The sequence below is a fragment of the Porites lutea genome, chromosome 4 (genome assembly GCF_958299795.1).
Source record: "Porites lutea chromosome 4, jaPorLute2.1, whole genome shotgun sequence".
Taxonomy (NCBI): domain Eukaryota; kingdom Metazoa; phylum Cnidaria; class Anthozoa; order Scleractinia; family Poritidae; genus Porites; species Porites lutea.
Window position 1 is genome coordinate 10,892,041 of NC_133204.1, and position 20,178 is coordinate 10,912,218.

Sequence of the window (20,178 nt, forward strand, 5' to 3'; positions counted from 1 at the left end):
AAGTAACCCATATGTTTTCACCTTGAACAACCAACAGAAACATAGCATTGCCGATTGTTTTGTAGATCTCTTTTAGCACAAGCAAAAACAAAGCTCATCTGAACAGGTCATTGTGAAAGGAGAATCAGGGATCACACTGCGGAGAGAGAACGGATAAGTAAACCGTTGTCTAACGTTCATGCTTTAATGCAATGTTAAAAAGTTAATAATAGTGTTCTTTTTACAAGTTCTTTGCGAAAAAGTCACACTTTTAAAGCTATTAGTATTTGTTTGTGTAACATTTCACTTCAGTAACGTCACGAGTTTGTTTTGTAGACACAAGTATCAAAGCCAATCTCTCAAATCGGTGACCTCGATGTCATTAAATTAATATAAAATTTACGGCTGGTTTTCAGTCAAGTTTTACTCATAAAAATCTTGTCATTTGGGAGGTATTATGTCGGAGACTCCTTTGTTTCTATATATCTAGAGCAAAGGGAATCTGATTTAACATTAAGAGAGGACTCATGGTTTTTTTTTTCAATAAAGACGTCTGATAAAGAAATTATAAATTACGAGGTAGTTTATACAAAAGACTCAAAGCAACGATTTTCATGTGTTTTATTAACACAGGCAAACTGTATATCATGAAGTATTATGTCGGCGGGAAAAATTGGTTATCATTTGATTAAGCAGTCCTCTAATGCTAAGAGAAAAAGTGGATCTTAGACGACGATGACGTTTATTACATAAAGTCATCACTGAGCTGAATAAAAACATCTATTTACTTGGTATAATTTCAGAAACATTTTGAGTAGCACTTATTGATTTCCATAATTTTGAGGCCTGGCTTACTATCCTAATAGCAACTACGACAGGAATGAGGTTTTAAGGCATGTTGGAAGCTCTTACGTTCTTACGCTCGAAGGCACGCAGTTTTGGAGCCAAAAAAGAAAAGACAGGGAGGTCCCAATTTCTGATTCTCAGGAAGACATATGGCTTTTTCTAACCGCCTTGTTCCATTCTCTCTGAAATTGTGGGCCCATATACTTTCATTATTGTAGGAGAGAGCCCAAAAGATGAACAAATTTCACGAGCACCTGGTGTTTAAAGTAAAGCGTGAGAGCTTGCGGATGATTTAAAGCAATGGCCGAGTCACTGAAGCAATGGCAACTGAAAGAGATACAGTCAGTCGATCGTTTTGCTATTTTTGTTGCTTAATAAACTGTGAGTCGTGGAAGAGCAATAACTGCAACTAGAGATAAGTTGTTTTGGGAGACTGAGTCTCAATCAAACTTAGCTTCCCGAGATGGTGAAGCGAAACAATCAACAAAGGGCCTGCGGAGAATCAGCCGTCAGCCCTGAGTAACAAATCGAACAGATAAGAGCAAAAAATCAATGAAACTTAATCAAAGCACAATTTTTGATTGACTTCGAACGCAGTCGGGTCAGGCTGGCCCGCTTTTCAAGGCTAAGTAAGCTCATGATCATAACATTTTTGTTGTGTTTATATGAGAAGGTGGAATGCCTTGGTTTGCCGAAATTCCGGTTGCTCGAGCCGAGATCTTGGCAAGCGAACCAGCCCACAACAAAAACTGTAAGAGAAAACTAGGCATGAGCTGAGCCAATCCGGTAAAGCGGGCCATCCCGGCTAACCATTCCACGACCCTTCAGATAAAAAAAACCTACAGCTTCACACCTTGCTATGACCATGCACTTAATATGAAATTCTGTTCACGTCCATCCGTTAAATCAGTTTAGCAAGACTTTGGCTTTCTTCTCTTCATCATGTTATTGAAAAAGAACGCTTGGATTCCACGAGAACTCTCATGTTATTAGACAGAACTTATTAGATTAATGTCAGAACCCAATCAAACCTTGTCGGTGCTTGCATAAACTTGGAACAAAACATTGTTCCAATTGGGGCTTTACTGAGAATTTGATCATTGTTCAACCCAAGAACAAAATGGACCAAGTCTTTTAACCCGCACCTCTCCTACTTCTGGAGTGCACAATCTCACTAAAACAATGAGTGTCTAAAAATTGAATACAGTAATTGACAACATATGACGCAGGATGTATATGTAGAAAATTGCTATGTTTATTTCATTGATCACTACAGAGAGAAACATTACTACACGCAAATTTAAAGCGAAGCAAAAGACTTCTCTGTTCTAAATTACGTTACATAGGCTAATTTTCGTCGTGCTTCTGCCGCGTGTTCAAAGAAAATAGTTCTTAAACTGAATGAGACTCTAAATTTAACGTCTGAGACCACGTTGCTCTTTACAGTGCTAGGTTCAAGGCAGAATGACACTAGCAAGACCCTTGAAAATGGTCCTTACAATTTATCTACCGTCACTTCTGTTACTTCCATGTTGTTGCTTCGCCTCCCCCATTCCCCACAAGAACAACAACAAACTTATGCTGTCTAATTGAACAGTGGAATCTCGATTTCAACGACCTTACAGTTTATTCTAATCAAAACTGAATTTCCTTGCGAAGCAAACACTTAAATGCCACATTGTTTGTTTTGCTAATCCCCAGAAATATTTTGATTCAATCTCTTTTTCCGTAGGTGGTTCGAATAATCAGGTTTCCACTGTTGGTTTTAATTAAAGATCAAGCTATCCGTTTTTAGGTTTCTTAATTTTCAGAATCTTTTGTTTTCTCTTTTTTGGTTTGGGTTTTTCCTTTTGGCTTTTCGTTTTAGGTTTATATTGATTTGCACTTTTCCTTTTGCAACAAGACGCTGAACAGTACGGAGGACAAAAGGGGCCTGGTCGGAGCACGCAAGAAATTGGACAGTTGCGTGCTTGAGCTTGATATGGGAAGGCAGGCAAAAGAGACGGAGGTGCTGGAGCAGGATAATGTAAAGAAATTTCAGGAAGCTCGACAACAAATGACTGTGAAGCAGCTGAAGCTTGTTGTGGTACATTTAAATTAGAAACGGGTGAGGCAACATTCCTTATTGGTTGTTGTAATTGAAGAGGTTGGAGAGGCTTTACTTTAGAAAATACATTCAAAGTCTTAGGGGATACAAAACCTTGTGGCCTAAGGGGCTGAACAGGTGATCGTACAGGGTAACATGGTCTAGATACAGTTGGAATGCATGGAGTAGCGGCCGGATACGCAGTTCCTGAACGGGCAGGGCTAGATTTGATGTAAACACTACCTTGCAGTTGCAACGGTCTCGTTAAAAGTATAGGTTTATTCTCTGCTGCTTTCGGTGCAGTTTTAGTGGGTTTAGTTTTTGGCTTAACGACATTGGTAAGGCACGGATTCGCTAAAGAAGGGATGCAGGGATTAACCACTTGAAAAGGCCTTTGCGCCATTGATAAAGGGGGAATGGGAACACATCGATTATATGGAGATGGAATACATGGATAAGACATCTGAGGTGCTACTGGAGGTGGTGGTGGTGGTGGTATGGCTGGCGCTTGTTTGGGAAAAACAAATAAAGAGCCCTGTAATGAAATAGGTCCTTTAGCAGGAATGGGCTTTGAATTAGAATTTGGCTGCTTTGGCTTGTCATTCACAGCTTTCTTAATTGCGGGTGCATAGCGAATGGGAGGCACCGGAACTATTCCGACGGGTCTTTGCATCATTTGAGGCCATATAGGGTTAGCGTAAAAAGGAAATTGTGGTTTTAAGCCAAATGGCTGAGGTTGATATTGCCTTTGCTGCATTGGTAAAAATGATGGAAACATTGTTGGCGGGGCGAAGGGTGCATAAGTTACAAATGAAGGCCGAGGATAGGATAGTACGCCATAAGGGTAGGGGTACGCTGCCATAATCGGTTTGGGCATATATGCTCGAGACTTTCCCTTCCTATGTAAGGCTTTGGATAACTTTCTTGCCTTTACTTTGGGTGGGCAAGGATAATAAGGACGAGGAATACACATTACAGGTACAAATGAAGGTTTTTGAAGAAAAAGTGGCGGAGATGGTGGGGAGACTGGCGGGAAAGCTGGCGGTGGAGGTGGCAAGTGTATCACATGAAGAGGTGTGTCAACCACTGATGTAGGTTTCATGGTGGGTGGAATCACTGGGGGGCAAGAGGTGTAAGCACTTGGGATGCAGGGTGGCTGCATGACGCTAGGAGGAGGTGGTACAGGTGGAAGGTGGATCACATGAAGTGGCGTATCCACCACTGATGTAGGTTTCATGGTAGGTGGTTTTGGTGGCTGTATCATACTAGGGAGACGTGGTGCGGTTGGAAGATGCATGACATGAATTGGAGAGTCTATAACTGATGTGGATTTTAAAGGAGGCTTAGTCTGTGGTGGGCATGGGTTGAATGCACTGGGAATACACGGAGACTGCATCGATGAAGAAAACATGTTTGGGAGAAATGCTCGCTGATTTTGATAGCCTGGTGTCAGGAGAGGAGTTCTAGGTAAAGTCAGTTGAGGCAGGGCGACAAATGGGCGTGCTTGGGGTTGCGATTTCCTTACAGGAATACCAGTACGAGGAATGTTATAGGAACCCTGAACCGTCTGTGAAACTTGTGTTCCAGGTGGACATGGTCTAAGGAAGTGAGGAATGCATCGCACAGATAGGGTCACCGGATATGACATCGGCCTGGACTGTGGTGCTACTATTTGGATCGGAATCGAGTTTACTTGAGGACGTGAATTAGGCGTGATGTATCCTTTCTGAGATGCTTGTGCTATTACCGTGTGCCGCATGCCTGGATACTGGGCGTTGTTACTAGCTGCTATTCTGGAATTACAGCAAAACGGATTGCAACTGATCACACAAGTTGTAAGACAGCTGGAGGTGCAGGTCCCTAAAACAGCCGGTGAAACACCTGCAAAGAAATAAGAAATTTTTTACTGAGTCTTTTCAGTGATTGTCTGTTTCAAATAATTTTAGTTTATTCGTAGTTTCTAATTTGACTAGCCTTTGACTTTTTATTTATATAGTTTCCCCCATTCTAGTCACCAGAATGAAATGCAAACTCTGAGGCTTGTTTACTGGAACAAAATACAACAATGCAGATAAGGCGTACTAGGTTGAAGTTCAATAGCTATGAACAAAGGCCAATTTACAGTTTCAGCAAAATTTCTATTTTCCATCTTAAATAATATTTACAATACATAACCTTTAAATCGCTACAAAAGTAGCAATTATGAAAGCCTCAATCAGATGTCAGACGGGTACGATCACGCGGGTTCTGTTATGGTGAAACTCCCACTGCCCTGTAAGCATAGATGACTAAATACAATAAGACGGGCTATTTTTTTGATCTGCAATACCTTATTTGTTACGAGAGTGTGATGATTCTAAGAAATTAATTGTGTGTAATTCTCTCTAAAATTTGAAAGCTTAGGCGTTCAGAGAAATCATCACGGTACGGTATGTGCGAAACACTTTATATATAAAAATTACAAGCTTTGCTTTAATGTGTCTTTTCAGAGCTTCTAGTAGTTAACATACTCACTATCATCATCATCATCGTCAACATCATTATCAATATCATCGTCAAAAAATTAAGTTATTTTGCCCCTTACACGTTTACTTTTCCGTTCTGATGGCAAACTTAAAGAAAAATAGTGTTCTAGGGGAAACACCTGGGACACAAAAAATTCGTCATACCTGGGTGTACAATTCTAACAGACTGGATAAGAGTCTTCTGGTTAACTGGTGCTGGAAGTCGCCCAAGATTCTTTCTCAAAAGGTTCTGAATCGGTTTTGTCGGGTCCGGATCAACACCAGGACCAAACTTCAAAATGAGTGACACTGTCACTGTGGGATTCCTACTAAGAGTGCAAAAACAGCCAACTTCAGTTATATTAGGTCCAATTGATAAAACAATTAACACCCAAATCTCTGTAATATGCTTAAATAAAGAGCCACATACGAAGTGGATGAAGTGGTGATCCTCCTTGAGGTCGGTGTGGTAGCAGCAGTAGCCTGAGTAAGCGATGTAGGTCCCGAGGACGTGGACTTATAACCAGGGGTAGGGACTCCGGGTTTGGTCGGTGAGGTGGTAGGTTGCGGTCGAGTTCTTGTGCGTTTGCTGCAAAAAACAAATGGAATAATTACAAGGTCAGTTATATTGACTACCTTTTCCTTGTATACGAGATAAATAAAGTTGAAATGGAGGGCCGGTCGACTACCTGAACTCTTCAACATATCCAGACACAAATGTTTGGTCCTTTTTGAAAATTACCAGGATCTAAAAAGAAAAAAAGGATCAAAACGCCGGTTTTAATATGGCTTGCAATAAGTGGAAAATAGTAAAATCTTGAGTTCTGATTGCGGGATAACTAGGTTATGAACGTTGCCAGCCACTATATTAATTGCGTTCGCACATGCGTATACAATTGTAAAGTAGATCAGGTGCAGTGGATAAGTTGCCTGTCCATTAAAAGTCCTACGTAGCTTGATCCAGTGAAAGCGCCTGCGAAAAGGATCTATATCAGCATTTAATTGCTTACCACTAAACCATGAGTATCTAAGAGAGGATAATGAGATATTGTCTTCTCTTGTCTCAGATTTGTGATAGTATATACCTGTGATTCTATCTTTTCTTTGAGCTGCATGTAAAGGAGCGATGTTGACTGGCCAAACTCGTCTGTCCACAGCAACGACACAAACTGAAGTTTTGTGCGATATGTGATCAAGCCTAAAATGTTAAAATATTTTATGATCAATATAATATGTCACAAGCTCGCTGGTTCTCCTTTATTCCTAGTATCTGTTTTCCTTCAAATTAACCAGTCTTACTGTACTGTGATTTATCATTGAACTGAATGGTACTATTCCTTAGCCAGAGCGTGCTGTTAGAAATGTAAAACACCACGACCGATTAATTTGAAATTGACCTGACTCTATGAAATCCTAAATTTGCCTTATTGTCTCTTTTGAGGCTAAAATAATTTTTGCTCAAGCAATAAAAAGACTGGACTTTCACTAGCGGTTAGAACATGTGTACTTCTTTTCCAGATGACATTGCATATCGTTTCTTAAATTTTGTTTGTCTGTCCTCCTGTGGTCACACTTTCAATAAACTAATTATACCGTCAAAGTGCACAGATAGTAATTTTATCGAGATGTGCAAAATCGTTACCTTCAAGGGGCTGCCTAGATACATAGTAATGAGGCTCGGTACATGGAACGTCCGACATAGTCCCATAGCTGATCACCTCCACGCCTACACAGTCCTCTTTTTTTCCGGTTGGTTCATTCGCTTTCCAAGTAGTGTATTCCACGCTTGTACCGTCAGACCAGGTATACGTCCCTTCAGTTATTCTGTCATTTAAACCGGTCCAAATTAATCCTGTGTTTCCGGGAGGCACCAGCGTCTGTACAAACGCCTCCTCGTGTGACGCGTGAAAGGACACCAAGGTAGCGTTATCCTTGGCACTCTGAAACAGGGCCCCATCCCAAGTTTGCTTGTCCGTGTGAAACCTGTAACACGTGCCGTCGTGCTTTTTATAGCCCGGGTTACAGTACACTGATAATTTGAAATATAAATAATTACAAATTGTTAGTACTCCTACTGAGAATAATGCTGATGAAAATAATTTTAGTAGTGGTAACAAAGGTCACTTACCATTTTGCATCACAATAAATACGTCTGAAAATGAAAAAGATCGCCACTAATTAATAGGTTATCGTGCAAGAATAAAATAAATAAACCGACAAACAAACAAATACCATTGATGAAGTAGGACACAAAGAATTCACCCCGAGAAAAAACATTTTAACCCGACGTTATGCGAACATCATTTCTTCAATATTCTATGCTGAGTAATAGTTACCGAAGAGGTAATTTCATACAAAGATGCACTGTAATTTTCAGGGAGTTATAATAACTCCTCTAGTGGGGCTAATTTAACTCCTTACAGTGGAGTTATTTTTCGTGGAGTTACTTTAACTCCAAAAAGGAGTTTAAAGAACTCTTTTTCAGGAGTAAAAGTGACCCCAGATATTGAGGAGTTAAAATAACCCCCAAAAAGGAGTTATCCTGTACCTAAAATTTTTACTCCACTTTCAGAATTAAATTAACTCCAAAAAGAGTAAAAACAACCCATGTAAGGAGTACAAATAACCCCATTTCGGAGTAATTTTAACTCCAGACTGGGAGTAAAAAGAACTCTTTTTCAGGAGTAAAAATGACCCCAAATTCGGAGTTAAATTAGGAGTTAAAATAACCCCAAAAAAGGGGTTATCCTGTACCCAAAATTTTTACTCCATTTTTGGAGTTATAATGACTCCCTAAAAATTACGGTGTGTTCGATAAGATATTTAAGCCCATAAGCCAGTGCGGTAATAGACCCTTCCACGGTTTTTTTCAACTTTTGTCATGGACCAGTTAGGGAAAATCCATCGACTTCACTGAAAACAGCGTCTTGAAAATTGGTAAAATTCCCAAGTTTAAAAGTGATTTGTAAAAAACTAAAGAAAATATAGTTTCGCAAAGTCGCGAAAATTTACAGACGTTTAAATGGTGGGAGGCAAGTTTGCCGACCCCAACCCCTCCCCCCCCCCCCTCCTACCCCCTCCAAATAAAAACGTCTGTAAAATCTCGCGATTTTGGCCAGCAATATCTTCTTTAGTTTTCAACAAATCACTTTCAAAATTGGCAATTTTACTTATTTAAAGGTGCTCTTTCCAGTGGAATCAAAGGATTTTCTCTAAATTGTCCATGGAAAAAAGTTGAAAAAAAAAAAACCGTTGAAAGGTGAATTCTCAGGTACTGAAGATGGTACGTATCAAAGCCAAGTTATCGAATGTAAGTAGTAGACACCGGCTGTGGTCTAATGGATTTGAAGATAGTTTATTAGAAGCAATGAAACACTTTTATGTACTACGATTTGTCTCAGTATTCTAATAGGAGACCGAAAGGTTGGATTTGGACTCGGCCTTGTATTTTTTTAGAAAAGAAATAGGTTTTATGAATTTGACAGCATTTTGTCAGATTTTAGCTCCTTTATAAGCATAGATTCCTTCCCAAGTAAGTAGAAGAACCATGGAAGCTTGTGTGACTTTTATATAATATATAGTTTTGAAGCTGTAAATTTCTAACTTTTGATAAGAGCATAATACCTGTATAGGGAAGAACGTTGTCCTTCAGTAATGGGTCCTTATTTCCCGGTATGGGATCAAAGTAAACAACAACATAAAACTTTGAAGATGGTGATCTAGCCAGCCCAACGCCTACAAAGTTACTTGAAAGCCATATCATGTGAATGAAAGGCAACGCAAGCACTTTTGGCTTTCGCCTCGTCCAGTCATAATACTTGACAGATGTATACCACGTGATTACGACCGTTTGAGCCAATCCTGTTTGAGTTCCAACTCTGGTGAAAACATTCGTTCCATAACTTGTATTTGGATCAATTGAAGTAGTACCTCTTGCGACTAACGTTTGTGCCCAGTTCTGCGCTGCTACGGAAATCCGAGTGGAGAGAATGAGAGGACCTGCTCCATGAAGCCTTCGGAATCGGTTGATGTACTCCACAATCTCTATTCTGAAGCCAGCTAAAATCAAGTCATGCCAAACGGCACTCAATAAGCTACAATTATACAATAAAGCGGCAATGATATTATTTTTATTTGATCGCGTTTTAATAATGTGTTGCATTTTCTCACGCGTGACGATACGTTTGCTTTTAGCCAAGCAGAATCGGGGAAATATTTTGAATGAATAATAATGGCTCATATACCATGATGGCTAAGCCAATCAGAGCTATAGAATTGTATCATCCAATGATTCAGTTTTAAATAATGTGCCGATATTGCTAGGAGTATATCGATGTTGGTCACTCTCTAAGACTAAAAGGGTTAAAGGATACCTACGTATATTTGTTGTAACTCCAGGTGTGGTAACTCCTGGTGTCCCGGATGGGGTACTAGTTTGCCTTGCACTTGGAGTTGGACTGACAATTCGACCAGGTGAACCTTATAGGGAAGTACAGATATTTCAGTTTCAATTGAGCTTCTAAAGTAACGGCTGCTTTGATAGAGCTATTTTTGTTTGACCTTGAAATGACTAATGCGCATTAAAAACTAAATCAACAAACCTACAATATAAGAATTTGATTGATTTGTTTATCAAGCAGAGTCATATGCGCGCGGCATTTGGCAATTAGCGAACTCGCCATGTACTCTATAATTTTGGTAATACGAATTTAAATATAAATTGTATGTCTAATTAACATTAACGTTATCTACTCTTGACATTCATCCAACCACTTGTTTCTAAACAGTTTTACTAAATTTTGTTTGAATTCCCCGCAGATTGATTTGGAAAAGCTGATCAACCGAATTCTAGGAAACGGAATTATGATACTGATTTTAAAGCCTGTTCTTTACCTGTTGTTGATCTTATGGTTGGTGTTCCTGTGGATCTTCCAGTCGGTCTTGCAGTTGGTCTTGCAGTTGGTCTTGGTGGCTTGACTGTAAAAACAAGGAGACAAATTTCGACGATTCTGTGTGATTATTTCATTGAAATGATAAAGCCAAAATTTTTCAAGAAATAACACATTTATATAATGTTTTTGCCCATCAACTGAATATCATGGACGAGTGTAGCTGCAGCCAAAAACAACAACGAACAAAACCAACATGTAAAAATCCATTCTCTCTAGATCTGTCCGGGTAGCATTTATGCAAATTTATTGGGAAAAAAAGCGTTTACATAAGAAAAGAGTTCAACTCCCACGGGAGATTGGTATAGAACACCAACCTGGCTGTCGTTTCATTGTTTTGGAACACCAATATGGCCGCCGTGACGTCATGTGAAGACGCTGTATTGAAATCAGGTAGCTTATTGCGTACTTAGGCCTTTTTTTTGTCCAAGCAATTTTTCGCTCGCGATCGGTCATTATTTAAAACAAAGTGACATGTTACCTTCACATCTATGACCGCGATATCCTGGTCTGCAGCGGCAGCGATAACCACTTTTTTCGTCTTCGTCAACGATACAGCTTCCACCATTTTTACAGGGACTGGAAAGGCAAGGATCTTTCTCTGCAGAATTTGAATTTGCAATTAAGTCCTCTTCCAAATGGGAATAGTGTTAAATTATTTGTTTTGTAAAATGCAGTTGCAATTAATCTCACTTGTAAGAATACAAAAGTTTAGCGACTCCCTTTTATTGAGGATAATTACATGTATGTGAAGGTTTACGTTCAGGTTCTGTTTCTTAGCTAATAAATTTCTTTCTTACGCTAACAATCAAACTATTACATGTACTACAACTACTATCACTACTACTACATGTAAGTTACCTCTACTAGGGAACTTAAGAACCACGACGACGACTTTGTCGACGACGACCGGAAGTCAGATACCGTGCACTGCGCAAGCGCAGTTAACAAATTTCGTCGTCGTGGTGTCGTCGACGACGCCAAACACAGTAGAATCACGTCGTCCTGTAATCCACAAGCTTCGGCAGGTATAACTCCCCGTTTTTAAGCGATTTTTCAAGGGCTTTGTAGTTTGTCACCTCGTAAATCCAGGTATCCTTTCTTTTTTCTCCTAACAAGCGATGTTGATTGAAAATTTGAATGATGAATTGTGTTTACTTCGAAGCCAACACTGAGCTGTGCAGGCCGAGCGAGCGAACTCGTAAGTGACAAATTTATTTGTACGTATTTAGGTCAGGCAAATCATAAATCTTTAATATAGAGGAAACGAACTTTATATGGAAAACAGCTATCGCATCGGAATGTCTCTTTTTCCAAATCTTAATTCTGACATACACTCGGACTCGGTCATGTCATTCAGGTTGAATCGTACGGAAAGCAGAGATTTTTCCATTCGAAAAGGTCAGACAACACTAAAAATTCTTCATCGTCAATGAAAGTAGACGTACGGCTTGTAAAATAACTAAAATAACTACTACTACTACCACTACCACTACCACTACCACTACCACTACCACTACCACTACCACTACCACTACCACTACCACTACCACTACCACTACCACTACCACTACCACTACCACTACCACTACCACTACCACTACCACTACCACTACCACTACCACTACCACTACCACTACCACTACCACTACCACTACCACTACCACTACCACTACCACTACCACTACCACTACCACTACCACTACTACTACCACTACCACTACCACTACCACTACCACTACTACTACTACTACTACTACTACTACTACTACTACTACTACTACTACTACTACTACTACTACTACTACTACCGCAACAAAGTACTTACGGTCTCTCGCAGCACATTTTTTCTTTACTGTTGCGATTTGACTGGGATTCAAAGCCATGCCATATATTTGGAGGCACGTCACACGACCTCTAAAGTACTGTGGTATGCCCTTTACCGCGCCTATACGAACTGGATGTTGGGTGGCAAGGTATATATGACCCACTCTTGTACGAGAAACCTGAAAAAATTGAAATTAACAAATAACCATTTTTATGAAATGGAAATCTTTTTAAAACAGGGCTACGGTTAATGTCGTAATACATTTGTTTTCTTAATCTGAAATGTCAGTCCAATTATCCGGTTTTGAGATGGAAGCACATGATTTTTACTCTTGCATCCTGGAATACATGCAGTGTAATCCATTTTGAGTGTCAGTTTCCTTTTATTTAAAAGTATCGTCATGGCTTCGACTACTTGACTGTTACAGTCACTTTTTTAAACGGCCTGATTTACTGATTCCCATTTTTACGACTACTTACTGTTACTGAGGACCTTATAATCACACCTTATGATTTCTACTGCGTAATAATTTTATAATCACTTAAAAACTGAATTCATTCGTTTCATCGTGCTTTGAATTGAGAGACAAACTATTTATAATGGCTACTCTTTTGAATGAGCAGTGTTTTTAATCTTTTAAATTATTTTAATTCATAAAATAGTTCGATAAAAGTCACGCATTAACAAAGCTTATGTTGCCTTTGAAATTTTTCGTGGTGGTGTTATAAAGGGAAGAGAAAAGGGCGATTGTAGAGCCATCTGCTGCCAAAAATAGTGCCCCACGCTCTCTCAGGAATAAAAAATAGGAAGAAATGTATTTATGTTAATTATTAAAGTGTCAAGATGATCAGCATTTTGTTTGCTATTCATTCAGTCATATATGCATTCATCTAAAAAATTTTTTTCACTGTGCAGATAATTTATTCAAACCTATACCACTATTCAGATCTGTACTTAGTTTTTGAATTGACCTTTATACAGTCTTTAAAGGTTATGCCAAGGTAAGAGACAAAGCGAATATGAATGAAAAATAGTTTGCATGTTACGTACCACCCGTCCATCGACCCACAATACTGCAACGCCTCTTTTATTATCGTACATCAGCCCTACATAGTACCATTTCCTGGGCTGAAGTCTAAAAGAGTAGATTTTTCTCCTATAAAAATAACGACGACTGTAAATATGACCCTCTAGTTTGCGCATTCCGGGCTTTCCAGACAACCAAAGCCCAATACCATATCCTTTCCTTCGATAGTTGACGATAGGACCAGGTTTACTTTTGTGATATATCCACAGGAAGATAGAAATTGATCTGAGTGTGTCAAGTTTCCCTCGAGGATAGTTTGGAAAGTCGATGTAGCTGTCAGATGTGCCCCTTAAGTAAAACGATCCTCCTGGGCGACCGTAAGGTCCCAGTGAACTTCTAACTGAGTTTAGAATACCCATTGGAGCTCTGTTTGCACTGATATCCCGTCCATTTTTTTGTTGATTCAAAGGATATATTGCAAACGCCTTGGGGAGAGCTGTAAATACATAATTACCGAGTTAGATTTAATGCGACCTTTTGGCCTCAAACAAGCTGTCATTTTTCAATAAATTTATTAATAAGTACAGAGGACTTAGAGGTTTCATTCATTAGCTTAGGTTTCTTTGAAATTCAAGGAAGCAAGAATTTTTTCGTTTTGCATCCATGGACGATCTCCATCTGTGTCTCGGTAAAGAAAAAATCGCGTCCAAATTTAAATACCGGTTCACTATTTTTCTTTTTCTCAGGATTAAATTGAAAGAATTACGGAACGAAACGGAACTTTTTTTCACCCTAGTTTCACTCATGCAATAAAGCCAAAGCACACCTCATTTAGAAATGAAACATTAAAATAAAGAACCAGCTCTCGATCCATAAGACATGAGAAAAAAAATCTTAGCATTATCAGTTTGGCTGGTGTCAATAGCGTGTTTTTGAATGCGAGAGCATATTGCTGAATGCGAGAGCATATTGCTGAAAAAGAGGTAAATCTAAACAATTTTAATGGGTTTCTTTTGGTCTCTGAGAACCATCTAAGTGTGTTTGTCATGTAGATTATTCAGCAATATTCTCTGAGCCGTGAGCGAATAACGGTTAAAGACGAAAGACAATGTCTTCACACTTACCATTTATGCACGTCGTTGTTGCCAATCGTCTTATTACATGGGCAAGACCAGAGAACGAGTTGGAACGAAAAACATTTTCATTTTTCTCAACGATCAACCTCAGTTCATAATCCTTGGTGTAGGGTCCTATGGCAAGAGCGTACACCTTAACTCCCTTTGCTTTTAGGCGCAGTACTGCCTTGTCCAGTGGAACAGCGTCCGTCGTACGAGTTTGATATCCATCTGTCATCACTATCAAAATTTTAGGAACATTTCTCCGCGCTCCTCCTTCTGTTAAAAAAACATCCTGGGCGGCTGTTTTCAGGGCTAGGTCAATTCTTGTTACCCCCCTGTAGTAGGGAAGGCGCCGAACAGCAAGGTAAAATCTCGCGTAGTTGTTGTATTTAGTGAATGGTATTTCTAAGCGCGCCTTTGTGCTGTAAACTATGACCGCAGCATGCGTTCCTGTCCGGGAGATACCAAATCTGCGCACAACTCTGTTTACAAAGTCTTTCTCTTTAAAGAATCCCCAGTGACCAACGCTACCTGAGGCATCTATTGCAAAAGCAATGTCTACTGGACGTTTACACAAAGTCCCTAAAAAAGGTGTAAAGATAAGTAAATTGTAATAAATTGCTAATAAAGTGGATGACCTACTTGAAAATAAGTGCTTAGTGGGTATGATGGAGGCTAATACAACATCTTCGGATGCTTTGAGAGAAATAATCATGACAACCGTGAGAACTAGTTGCTGCCTTAGAGTATTATGGTTAATGTCAATCAGACATTGCTATAATTGCGTTGCTTTATGTCGCTGAGTCTACACGTTAAGGAGTGCTACCAATGATAGTAATTGAAGTGGCCAATAACTCCAAAAGACTCCGAATCAACACATTGGAAAACGCTTCGGGAAAAAAAAAGTTTCAAAGCGCGCGTTTAGTTTAAGGAATTCAAGAACTCACCTTCGCTCTCTTTGAAATAAAGAAATGTGATGGCTATCTCAAAACTCAGCAGAAAGATAATTGACCTCATCGTCACCTAAGAAGAACATAATTTAATGCCAAGGAAAGTGCGTTAATATAAATAAAGAAAGATGGTAAATTTTAACAGAAATGAGTAATGATATGATCAACATGTCACGAGCACGGGACATACTATTTAATATAACCTCTTCAGGTAATTTTTCTAGCTCACCACAAGTCTCTGTGATGCATTGCGCCAAGAGCACCTGAGTGTTTCCCGAAGGCATGGGTTCGAATCTGAGATTCATACTCTCTGTTTGATCGCGACAAAACGAATAACGCCACCGCATTCTTCTCAGTTAATGAAATGTTTTCATTCAGGGAGCTTTAGCAACCACGACGACGACGGCAGTGAAAACGTCAAGAACAACAAGAAGAAAATTTGCGTTCTTTGAAACTTTATCACCTTTTATTTAACTTCTGTCCGGGCGCTTAAATTGCAAAAAGCATAATAGGCGTATTTTTCTGGAGTTGAATTCTTAAGAACTGCAACCGAATTCAAAAATAGAAGAGATACTGAAGAAACAATTACTCATCGTATGTGTTCACATACTTCTCGAAATATCCTATAAATCGTCGAAGAAATGTACGATATAAAAAGTGAGACGCATGTGGAGAGCTTTTTTTTTTGTTATTTTCTTTTCTTTTTTGACGTTCTCGTTGCCGTCGAAGTTATGGTTTCTTTAACCATAGCCTGCGAGCAAGCTCTCCGGAGCGCTCTGGCGGCTGGGCGGGAAAAGGAAGAGCGTCAAGGAGAGCTTGCCTGAAGGCTACTTAAACCCCAGTATGGAGACTTGAAAGTTTTCACAGAAAGAAGAGTCACTCCTCTAATCGAGCTTCTAGGTGAGTCAAAGTTTCATACATTTCCTTTCAAAACGAACCATTTACATGAAAAACAGAAAGATGGCTCGGCTAGAAGGGTAACCCATCCAGCCGGGTCCGCCTTTCTCCATGGTAGGGTAACACTCCTAGTCGTGCCAAATTTTCTCCATTTCTCCATATGTAGTACACTTTGGCTCGCCCTGCCAGATGAACTTGGTCAAAGCGAGACAATCAGGGCATGCGCGAGCGCTGTTGGCTCGAGCAAAGGTGTCAACGTTTTTCTCTTATATTAAAACGCTCGCTAAGTTAACTGGGAGGTGACCTTTTTGCCGGGACAGGTTTACTTCATATAAGCGGGGCCTTAAGCTCTCTAATGGTTAAGTTTTTCAAGATCGGCTAAAAGATTATTGTTAAGCGATTATAAGTGTAAAGTAATTTGCGTACACTTAAGCTGGCTGTCAGGGTGTCTTAAAAAAAATATGGTTAAACTGGGAAGACTCATTTTGAATTGACTCGTAATTGTGAGATCACTGTGGAAAGATATATTAAGGGCGAGCCGACCGACTCTCTTATTAACCTTGGACTTTTTATTTATTGTCTGCAAATCAATTAAAATCTAATTAATCCTTTTCAAAGCTTCCAAATTGCTTTGCTAGACAGGTCTGTCGAATTTTAGTTGATGTGAAAAAAAAAATAGAATTCAGGGAAAAAAATTGTAATGTTGTGTGCGTCGAACTTACAGGTGTCAGAGACTGATGAACTGACGCTGTTGAGATGAAACGAAGAAGCCATTTTATCCCACAGTTTAACTATCCGACAATGAGTTGAAGTTGAGTTAAAGGTAAGTTTCTTTAACTGATATGGTACTTTAACGGAAAGTAACAAAGATGAATCCTTTATTTAATTTTGCCACTAGTACTCTCGATTAAAGATAAGGAATAATAGAGATATAGTATGTGCTGTCGATCTTTTCTGTAAAAGTTTAGTATTCAATGGAAAAGATACAGCAACTGAACAAATTCTCGCAGAATCTGGCTCCGTAAGATTAAGGGCTGCAAGACAACTTAAAGCGTTCTATTTTCTGTGTATAAATCTGTTTCCAACGTTTCTTCCAATTAGTTTTCACTCTCTCAAAACATATCTTCATCTGCTGCAGATACGAAAAAATACAAATGTATTTGATGTTTGCGCACTCCATTTTCTTCATTCACTTCTCAAAAAAAAAGACATTTTATCTTATGTCTAAGGGACAAAATTGAACAGAAACGCTGACCAGACGGTTTCGTAATTGTGATATCATTTCCAAGTTATGAAGTCATATTACTGGGACCTGAAGAAGAGTGAACTCGCAACAAACAAGAAAGCTTGTAAGGAATACAGTTTAGTGTAAACGTATTGAGAAAACCAACACGATAGATTTGAAGTGATCATGTATAGATCTAAACCTAAGAAGAAGGGAACTCACCAAATTTCATTGACTACCATCCATTTGTCCTACCTTTTGCTGGAACCACATTAATATATTTATTATCTACAAAAAGGGGAAGTTTCGGTAAAATTGTTTATTTTAAACTTGATTTGCTTTTGTAACCTGTAATTCCACTAGCTTATTTTACTACCAATAAGTCAAAACATGAGCTTGGTCACCCAACGAGAATATAGTTCAAAACCGCTTAAACATAGCATTGTTAAAGTATTTTAGTATTTAAAAGGTAGATATAGGCATATTTTTATCCCCTAAAAATTTTTCATCTGTTCGGATTTCCTAGCTGAAAGTCTTGTGATCCGAAAATTATAGCGATCAAAACGTACCTTTTCGAAAATTTCAGCCAGAAAAAAGGCTCCCGAAAATTCTAGGTGACCTTTACGTTAAAAATCCGTTAAAAATGGGCAATAAGAGAAATTTTTTAACAAATGTTCCGAAAATTCTAGATCTCAGATCGTCTTCCGAACAGATATTTTCCGAAAATTGACGTTGGGTACCCCTAACTACTCAGAAATACCAGTGTGATAATTTTACCTTGAGAACGAGATATTTTTTGCGATCCCCATATTATTTATTAGTAAATTCCAACCGGAGTGGTCTATTAACAATGCTGCGTTCTGATTGGTTGAGCTACTACTAGGCTATATGTTATAGCCTACTAGTAACGAAAAGCGCCGGCTTTGAAAACCAAAAAAATGGCGGCGGAATCGCGTTTGCTAGCTCAAGTTGTTTTGTCTCGATATTTATGACCAACTAGTTGGATTTTACTAAAACAATTATTCCTCTCGCCCTCATGGCCTCTAAGTCAATAGTCCATTCGGCCTTCGGCCTCATTGGCTATTGACTCAGAGCCCATTCGGGCTCGAGGGAGAATTGTTAAATATACATACACTTATCCAAATCATTTCCTATTTTCCCTTAAAGGCTCTTTCGTTTGCATACCAACAAAGACTTCTGTGATCGACGGTTTTTGTATAAGACGGATGCCATAATATCTTTCCTGACCACTGAGGTTCCATTACTCCATTCAATGAAATTATCTGGTCATTTACCTTCTCGTTTAGGTTCCATAATCGGCGCCAGATCTAGGGGGGATGGATTAGGTGGCTAACCACCCCCCTTTACAACAGCCCACGAAAAAAAATATAATGCGTGGAAAAGCAAACGGAAACACGAGGGTGCCAGAAACCATAGAAATACGTGGGTTCCAAAACCCTTGTGAAGCCAACTAGCCTCACAATGTAAAAAGAGAGTATTAAGGTTGCTGCCTTCATTTGATCAACTTGTAATATGCTATGCTTGCTAAATAAAGTCAATTCAGAACTTGTGCTCTTATTTCTCGAGTAATCACCTCTAAGTCTGAAGGAGCCAAAATAGAACGTGCTCAAGTACTGCATGAGAAGTGGCACCATCTGATGTCAATGTCGTCATCTTTCGAAAGTGAACTGTTTCGATGGACGAACCACTGGAAGCGACAGGTAGAGTCGGATTATGAATCCATCTCGGTCTCCTCTGTATTAGCGAAACTCGCAATTCAGACAACATCCTTTTCCCAAACGAGAGGGAACATCTAAAGAAATGTCGCCGTTTTGCCTAAGGGGAGCACTGACGCAGAAAGGTTATTTTCCTGTATTCGGAGGATCCGTAGTTGGATTCTCAATACAATGGCAACTGAACGACTCTCAGATTTGGTTGTCATCGCCATGAATGAAAATGCAGTTACCATCAAAAGAAGTGTAGTTTGTGAGAAATTTGTGGCGCCGCACCCTAGACGAATCACGGCGTCTTCACTTTTGGCCAACTAGGTTATTAAGGACAACTTAGAATTAATTAACGTATGGTTTTCTGGCCGATTTTAATCAAGCCACCCCCCATTAGAAAATCCTGGAACCGCCCTTGATAGTTCTTATGCCTGTAAAAATTTAATACATTTCGTTAAAAGATTTGTTGGCAGTTTTTTTTTGGTAGGCTTTGATGAAATTGGGCCAGTGAAGTATGTTTTCATTTTCAGGTTCTCAAGCTCTATTGTATGTTAGTGTTAATATGTTATATTTTTCGAAAAGGCGTAGTTTTGCGATCTATAAACATTAACCGGTCTTAAAGTCTGTGAATGTGCTCTTTAAATACATTTTCCGGTAAGACATATTTAACTTTGCATTAGTAGCCGATTGAAATGGATGCTTCTTTCATTTAGAGCATTCCAATTATGTATTAAGTGAAAAAAAGTTCAAATAAAGACATTGTCATCATCATCATATTATCATATTGATCATCACTACCACCAACACCACAACCACCAGTATCACAACAATTACCTTCAACACCAGCACAACCCCCTCCACCATTACCAGCACTACTAACACCACCACAATTACAACCACCAGCACCACTTCCACAACCACAACCACAATCATTGCCACCACGACCCCCTCCACAACAATCGCCACTACCACTACCACAACCATAACTACCACCTCTGGCACCACTAAGACCACTACCACGATAACTTAACCTCCACCAAAACCA

General features: G+C 39.3%; 1 protein-coding gene across 1 annotated transcript; it reads right to left on the reverse strand.

The window, feature by feature from the left end:
• Positions 1-2,084: 2,084 nt before the first annotated feature.
• On the reverse strand, positions 2,085-20,117 carry LOC140934180 (uncharacterized). The gene is made up of 17 exons (XM_073383852.1): positions 19,968-20,117; positions 15,285-15,360; positions 14,344-14,919; positions 13,243-13,715; positions 12,193-12,370; positions 10,846-10,965; positions 10,324-10,392; positions 9,793-9,897; positions 9,040-9,474; positions 7,544-7,567; positions 7,058-7,444; positions 6,501-6,613; positions 6,105-6,163; positions 5,846-6,004; positions 5,581-5,744; positions 3,373-4,792; positions 2,085-3,303 (listed from the first exon to the last, which is right to left on the reverse strand). The coding sequence occupies exons 1-17, from the start codon at positions 20,115-20,117 to the stop codon at positions 2,607-2,609; spliced, it is 5,205 nt and encodes a 1,734-aa protein (XP_073239953.1). The 3' UTR covers positions 2,085-2,606.
• Positions 20,118-20,178: the final 61 nt, after the last annotated feature.

Excerpts from the sequence above, each read along its gene's own strand:
- LOC140934180 (XM_073383852.1), bottom strand. The coding sequence starts at position 20,117 with ATGGTTGTGGTAGTGGTAGTGGCGATTGTTGTGGAGGGGGTCGTGGTG. Across the intron at positions 7,568-9,039 it reads CAACGTTCTTCCCTATACAG|ACGTATTTATTGTGATGCAA; the intron begins GTATTATGCTCT and ends TTTCATTTTCAG. Across the intron at positions 6,614-7,057 it reads ATCTAGGCAGCCCCTTGAAG|GCTTGATCACATATCGCACA; the intron begins GTAACGATTTTG and ends TTAACATTTTAG.